Source organism: Aureococcus anophagefferens (assembly GCF_000186865.1).
Source record: "Aureococcus anophagefferens unplaced genomic scaffold AURANscaffold_2, whole genome shotgun sequence".
Taxonomy (NCBI): Eukaryota; class Pelagophyceae; order Pelagomonadales; family Pelagomonadaceae; genus Aureococcus; species Aureococcus anophagefferens.
Window position 1 is genome coordinate 734844 of NW_008705562.1, and position 7887 is coordinate 742730.

The 7887-nt window shown below is 72.1% G+C and overlaps 1 protein-coding gene across 1 annotated transcript; it reads left to right on the top strand.

Annotated features, from left to right (window-relative positions):
- Positions 1–4528: 4528 nt before the first annotated feature.
- Positions 4529–4924, top strand: AURANDRAFT_6239 (hypothetical protein; the record flags this gene model as incomplete). The annotated part of the gene is made up of 1 exon (XM_009034617.1): positions 4529–4924. A coding segment is annotated over one exon (396 nt), but the record flags the coding sequence as incomplete, so codon positions are not given.
- Positions 4925–7887: the final 2963 nt, after the last annotated feature.

Consider the following 7887-nt stretch of genomic DNA (forward strand, 5'->3'; position numbering starts at 1 on the left):
GTCGCCCTCGCAGGACTACTGCCGGTGGAGCGTCGCCTCCGAGGCCTACCCCGCGCTCACGGCAAACCTCACGGGCGTCGACGCGGGGTTCTACACGCGCGCGGACGTCGCGGCCGTCGTCGCCTACGCGAAGGACCGGGGCATCCGCGTCGTGCCCGAGTTCGACGCAGCGTCCTGTGACCGTGGCGAGTTTCGAGAGATTCGGGGTGGGAAATCGTCACCGACGTGCTCGGTAGGTTCGACGTCCCCGGCCACACCTACGGCATGCGGTCCCTCGACGGCGAGCTGACGTTCTGCAAGGGCTCGGACTGGACGATCGACGGCGACGCGGCGTCGATCGCCGTCCTGAAGACGCTCGTCGCCGAGATGGCGGCCCTGTTCGACGACGACGTCTTCCACCTCGGCATGGACGAGGTCTCGGAGCCGCCGCCGTGCACGGCCGACGGCACGCGGACGCTGGAGGCCGCGCTCCTCGCGCACGTGGAAGCCCTGGGGAAGACGCCCATGGGCTGGGACCCCGTCGCGGCCGTCGCGAAGCCCGGCGGCGCCGTCGTCGACTCGTGGCTGAGCAACGCGGGCGCGGCGGCCTTCGCGGACAAGGGGTTCGACGTCGTCGACGCGGCGAACGCGCCCTGGTACTTCACGCACCCCGCGGGCTGGGACGCGAGCGCCGCGTGCCGCCCCGGGGGCTGCGCGGGGCCGCCGGGCTGGGCGACGGCGTGGCGCCATCCCGGGGGCGCGTCGAACTCGTCGCGCGTCCTCGGCGGCGAGTTCTCGCTCTGGACCGACGACTACGCGTTCCCCGGCGAGTGCGGCGCGCACGGGGCGGCGGCGGTCCCGGCGAACGCGAGCTGCATGATGGACCGAGCGCTCGACGCGGCCTTCCGCGCGTCGCTCGGCGGCCTCGCGTGGCCGCGGGGGCTCGTCGCCGCCGCGGCGTTCTACGGCTACGACGCCGCGCTCGACGCGGCGTCGCCGAACTTCACGGCCGCGGTCTACGCGTTCAACGACGAGCTCGCGGCCCGCGGCTTCCGCGTCTGCAAGTCCGGGGCCGCCTGCTCCTACGTCTCCGAGGACGACGCGCTCTACCCGGGCATCGTCGACGTCGAGGGCTACAACTGCTCGGCGCAGATCGTCGGCTGACGGCGCGTGCGCCGGCCCGCGGCGGTAAAAAGCTGGTAAGGTGCGCTGCAACATGTTAACAGTCGAAGGTGCCGCCGACTCCCACTGTGCGATGCGCCCGACGTCTTGATCGGATCCACCGCCGCCGCGACGTCTGCCGCCGCTCCGTGCACGTCGTCGCCGCCATCGGGCGCGCCGCAGCGCTGCGCGCGCACGACCGCCGCACGCACGACGCATCGCTTGCGCCACTTCCGCGCCGTAACCGTCATGGCCTCGCTCCTCAAGCTCGTGCGGCGCTACCCGCGGACGAGCGCGACGGCCTTCGCGAGCACGCGCGGGTTCCTCGGCGACGCCATGGCCCAGAAGCTCGAGCACGACGACGGCCGCGGCGACTTCTCCTTCGACGGCAGGCGGAGCGCGACGTACGTCGCCTGGGGTTGCGCGCAGGGCAGGACAAGAGAGATTCAACGTCGCTTCAACGTGAGTGTTCCGCGCGCACGCGTTTCGGAAACAGCACCCACGCTTCGAGAGCGCTCCGAGAGATGATCGCTCGTCCAAAAATCAGCCGAAACGAGCGGAAAACGACCGAGAGAGGAGCCTTTGAAGTTGGGAATTTCGCACCCTTTTCCTGCCCAGGCTGCGCGAGCGCGCTGCTCTACGACTACACGTTCTACAGCGTCCTCTTCCCGCGCTGGTGGCCGACCTTCGTCGGCGGCCAGCTCTCGAAGGTCAACGTCGCCAAGGCCGTGGCCTGCGACTCGTTCGTGCTCACGCCGCTCGCGTACTTCCCCATGTTCTACGTGTTGAAAGATACCTGCGTCGCGGGCACGCACGCGTCGGCGGACGCGCTCCGCCACTACGCCGACGACGTCGTCCCGCAGAACGCCTACTCGCTCGCGTACTGGACGCCCGTGAACGCGGTCATGTTTGGCGCGGTCCGGCCGAGCTACCGCGTCGGCTACACGTCCGTCATGGCGCTGGGCTACATCGGCCTCCTCTCCTGGGTGACCCAGATGCTCGAGGCGCGCCAGAGCCCCGCGCGGCGGGATACGCTCCAGCGCCGCGCGTCCAAGGTCGTCTGACGCGCCGCCGCCTCGCCTCGCCTTCGCCTTCGCTCCGCTTCGCTCCGGACCCGTAAAGACGCTTCGACATACGGAACATGCGGCCTAGGCCGCCGTGGCACGTGGCCTCGCCGGCGCGCGGCCGCGTTGGCCTCGCCGGCCGCGCGAGCTAGGCCGTCTTGGCCTTGCCGCCGCGCGGGAGGCCGGCGCAGGCGACCGCCAAGAACGGGAGGACGTACATGGGCATGGGGTCCGACACGGTGCCGTGGACCGTGACCTCGCGGAAGAACATGGCCGCCTCGAGGGCGTAGCTGCAGGCCGCGAGGGCCGCGAGCGTCGGGTCCGCCGCGCCCCGGAACCCGGCGCCCGCGCGGACGAGGCCGTGGAGCAGGAAGCCCCAGGCGATCTGTCGCAAAGGAATCGACGGCGAGCGCGGCGCCGTCGACGTTATCGAAGAATGCCTTACCGTCGGGGGGCCACGGGAAGCTGGCCGCGAGCTCCGGCACGAAGATGCGCACGGCGCCGAGCGCGATGAGGTCGATGTAGACCTGCGCGCGGCGCGGAAGACATGGCGATGAGTTTCCGGCGTCGCGGCCGTGCGACGCTGATGGAGACGCCATTGAAGACGAGCCAGCAACGCAACAGTCCCGTGCCGACGCCCATGGTCGGGGCAGCCCGCAGAGTGTGCATGTTGGACCTCAAAGGGTAACTAAACTCAAAAACCGAAAAAAGGGCTGCCCCTGGGCGATCTGACCATGACCATGCTCGCCGTCGCGCGCCGGGCCTCGTCGCTTATGCTGCGATCGGCGTCGCGCCGGGCCTCCTGCGGCCGCGGCTTCGCGCCCGGCGAGTTCCGGGCCCGCGTGGCCCGCGCCCGCGAGGCCATGGCGGCCGCCGAGGTCGACGCGCTGTGGTGCTCGAGCGAGGCGGACGTGCGCTACTTCACGGGCGTGGATTCCGAGTTCTGGTACTCGCCGACGCGGCCCGTCTTCGTCGTCGTCCCGCGCGAGGGCCCCGTCGTCGCCGTCGCGCCGGAGATCTGGGCGCCCGCGTTCGCGGCGGCGGCCGTCGACGAGCTGCGGGCGTGGCCCGCGCCGCGCGAGGCCGACGACGGCGTGAGCCTCCTCGTCGAGGCCCTCGCGGGCGTGCCCCGGACCTTTGGTGCGATCGCGCTGCCCATGGGCCTCGAGAGCGCGCCGCGCGCGCCGGTCGCGACCGTCGACGGCGGGGCAGGAAAAGAGCGCGAAATTCCCAACTTCCTATCTCGGCCGTTTTCCACTCGTTTCGGCTGATTTTTGGACGAGCGATCATCTCCCGGAACGGTCTCGAAGCATGGATGCTTTTTCTGGAACGCGCGCGCGCGGAACACTCATGTTGAAGCGAACTTGAATCTCTCTTGTCCCGCCCAGGTCGACGGCGTCCGCGCGGCGCTCGCGGACGAGGGCGTCCGCTATGAGGACGCGTCGCCCTGGCTCCGGGCCCTGCGCGCCCGCAAGTCGCCGGCCGAGGTGCGCAAGCTCGAGGCCGTGGCGGCCATGGGGTCCGCGGGCTTCGCGGCGCTCCCGCGCCGCCTCGAGGCGCTCTACGAGAGGCACGGCTTCGTCACGGAGCGCGACGCGCAGCGCGAGATGCGCCTCGCGCTCCTCGAGGCCGGCGCCGACGCCGTGCCCTACGTCGCGGCGACGGCCGGCGCGCCGAGCTACGCGTCCGTCGTCGCGGCGCCGCGCGACGCGGCGCTCGAGCGCGGGGCCGTGCTCTGCGTCGACGCGGGCGCGCAGTGGGACGGCTACCACTGCGACTTCAACCGCAACTTCGCCGTCGGGGATTTGGACCCGGCGGTCGCGGCCGCGCACGACGCGCTCTGGGCCGCGACGGACGCGGCGGTCGCCGCCGCGGCGCCGGGCGCGACCGTCGGCGACGTCGGCGCCGCGCTCGCGGTCGCCGGCGCGCCGCCGGGCCGGTCGGGCCACTTCCTCGGCCTCGAGCTGACGGAGCTGCCGTCCGTCGCGGCTGGCGAGCGGACACCGCTCGAGGCGGGCCACGTGCTCTGCCTCGAGCCGGGCGCGGCCGTCGGCGGCGGCGCGATCCTCGTCCACGAGGAGACGATCGTCGTCGAGGCCGGCGGCGCCCGGCTCCTGAGCGACCGGGCGCCGCGGACCATGGCGTCCCTCGCCGTCGCCGGGTCCGCGCTCGACGACGCGCTCGCGGCCGCGGACGGCTGGGCCGTGCGCGCGGCCAAGAATCCCCGCCTCCGCGACGAGGGACGCGGCCCCTTCTTCGCCGGCGCCGAGCTCGAGGCGCTCCTCGCGGCCCAGGGCGCCGCGCGGACGCGCGTCGAGGGCTGGGCGAACTACGAGCCGAGCCGCGTGGTCGAAATGCCCGCGGTCGCGCGGGCTCTGGGGGTCGCGCGCGTCGTCGCAAAGGACGAGTCGGACCGCTTCGGCACGGGCTCCTTCAAGGCGCTCGGCGGCGCTCTGGTCGTCGACGAGCTCCGGGAGACGCGCGAGCACCTGTCCGTCGCGACGGCGTCCGCGGGCAACCACGGCCTCGGCGTCGCCTGGGGCGCGAGGAACGCGGGCGCCGAGGCCGTCGTCTACCTGGGGAACCAGGTGTCCGAGGCCATGGCCGACCGCATGCGGGCGCTGGGCGCGTCCGTCGTCCGCGCGGGCGAGTCGTACGAGGCGTCCGTCGCCAAGTGCAAGGCCGACGCGGCCGAGCAGGGCCACGTGATCATCCAGGACGTCGGCGTGCCCGGGGTCTACGAGGACATCCCGCGGACGATCCACGCGGGCTACGGCGTCGTCGCGGCGGAGCTCCTGGAGCAGTGCGCGCCGACGCACGTGCTCGTGAACGCGGGCGTCGGCGGCTTCGCCGCGGGCGTCGCGAACACGGTCCTCGCGACGAAAGCCGCCGCGGGCGAATCGCCGCCGCGGCTGGTCACCGTCGAGCCCGCGGAGGCCGACTGCCTCCGGCGCCTCGCGACGGGCGACCCGGAGCCGACCTCCCGCGGGCCCACGGTGCAGACGGGCCTCGACTGCCACGAGGTCTGCCCCCTGGCCTGGTCCACGCTCGAGACGACCGTGGCCAACTTCCTCGCCGTGCCCGACGCCGCCGTCGAGCCCGCGAAGGCGCTCCTCCGCGCCTACGGCGTCGACGCGGGCGAGAGCGCCGTCGCGAGCCTCGCGGCGCTGCTCAAGGCCGCGAAGGACCCGGCGCTCAAGGCGGACCTCGGCCTCGACGCGGACTCCGTCGTCGCCTTCGTGGTCTGCGAGGGGCCGCCGGGCCGCGCGGACTAGGCGCGCGTCTTAGGAGCCTCCGAGGCCGCGTCCCCCTTGGCCTCGAGGAGCCGCGCGCGGAGCGCGGCGACGGCGCCGTCGACGAGGGGGAGGCCCTTCTTCTTGAGCACCTTGGCGAACATCTCGTGGGCCTTCATGGCCCGCGCGACGTCGCAGCCGGCGTCGCTGTCGAGCGGCGTCGTCACGAGCGCCGGCGCGGCGGCGGCGGCGTCGTCGTCGTGGCAGAACTCGCGCGTCGTGATCGTGGCGTCGAGGCGCGCGCCGCCGCGCGTGCCGCGGAAGGTCACGGCGAGCGTCAGCGCGTACGTAAGGATGCGCCGCCCTTTGCGGACGTTCGAGGCCGCGTCGCCGTCGAGCGTCGCGGACGACACCGCGAGCTCGCCGCCGTTGGCGTCGCGCCAGAGCACGGCGCCCTCCAGCGCCTTGGCGACCTCGGTCCGCGCGAACTCGAGCACGTCGCGCTCCTCCCAGTGGTAGTCGTCCGTGTTCCACCGCGACTGGCTCGCGTGCTCCCGCTTCTCGCTCTCCTCGCGCGCGACGACGGCCGGGTCGAGCTTCTTCGGCGCCTCGCAGAAGATGCCGTCGGCGCGGTAGCGCGGGTCGTGCAGGACCGCGTTCGTCGCGGGCATCGTCGCAAGCGGTTGTGTGCCGCTCGAGCTGCCGGCGAGGATGAAGGTGCTCGATGAAATGTTGAGGTCGACGTCGTCCATGCATGAGCAGCCCGGCGTGATGATGGCGCCCTTGCATCCAGTCAGGTGAGCGCGAAGCGAACGCCACCGGCCAGGTGAGCTCACCAGCCGGACACCATGAGCCGCTTCGCCGGCACGAGCGAGGCGGCGGTCAGGGAGGAGATCGCCGGCGACGTGCGGCGGCTGCTGCAGGCGTCGGGCGTGTCCGGCGCCCGGCCGACGCGCGAGAGCGTCGAGGCGGAGGCGCTGCGGCTCGAGACGGAGCGCATCTGCGCCCGGTTGAAGGCCGAGGCGCGCGAGCGCTGCCGCGGCGTCCAGGCCGAGTACCGGCGGCTCGTCGGCGCGTACTGCTCGCCGCGGCCGGTCGAGTGCAGGGCAGGAAAAGAGAGCGACCCAACTTCAAAGGCTCCTATCTCGGCCGTTTTCCACTCGTTTCGGCTGATCTTTGGACGAGCGATCATCTCTCGGAACGGCCTCGAAGCGTGGATGCTTTTTCCGGAACGCGCGCGCGCGGAACACTCACGTTGAAGCGAAACCTTGAATCTCTCTTTTCCTGCCCAGGTCGAGTGGCCGCGCGTCGCGCGGCCGCGGCTCGAGTGCGCGTTCGTCGAGTTCCGGCCCCTGCCGCACCTCCGCGCGCTCGTCGCGAACGCCATCCTCCGGCTCCGCTGCGACGTGTCCATCGTCTGCGGCCGCGGCAACGCGGACTTGGTCGAGGGCCTCGCGGCGACGATCGGCTACCCCGTGCGCGTCGTGCGCCTCGACGTCGGCGACGTCGACCGCGAGGCCTACAGCGCGCTGCTCGCGTCGCCGGCCTTCTGGCGGAAGCTGCGGGGCGACTGGGTGCTCATCCACCAGGAGGACGCGCTCGTCTTCGACGGGTCGCGCGTCGACGCGATCCTCGCGGGCTGCGAGGCGAACGGCGTCGTCTACCTCGGCGCGCCCTGGCGCGGGCCCCAGGTCCTCGACTGCTGCGTGGGCAACGGCGGCTTCAGCCTGCGGCGGCGCGACGCCATGCGCGAAATCTGCGAGGCCCGCGACATCCGCGACTTCCCCCGCGGCGCGTTCCCCTTCCAGGACCCGGCGGAGCTCCACCCGGAGGACATCTTCTTCGCCTACTGGGTCCGCAAGGACCATCCGCCAAAGTCGCTCGACGCCTGGCTCCGGCTCGCGGTCCTCTTCTCGACGGAGTCCGTCCCCGACGGCGGCGTCGCCCTCGGCGGCCACCAGTTCTGGCTCGCGGACGAGGACGGCTGGCGCGACCGCGCGCACGCGGCGCTCTCGGGGACCCTCGGCCCGCCGCGGCCCCCGGGGGCGCCGCGGCGGCCCTTCGCCCTGCGGTAACTTTATATCGTCGAACTTCAATAACTTCGAAGCATTCCAATCTATCAAAACGAAAGCGCTGCGAGATCGGATCTCTAAACGAAAGTGGAGTCAGGACAACACGCGGTCTCTCCCCGGCCCCGCAGCGCACCGCGCCCAATCGAAGCCCCCCCCCTTGTTTCTCAAACGCGAGGACCTTTCCTGCAGCGTATGCCAGAGCGCGAGGCGTATCCCGCCTGCAGCGTTGTAATTAGCATACCGATGATCGAGCCATCCAGCCCCCGCGTCGCGAAGTGTTTCGAGTCGACTTTTGGGGCTATTCGAGTTTCGAGTACACAGCATACCAGATTATGAACAGCGCGCGGGTCACACACGACCCAAAAAGGCGCGCGGGCG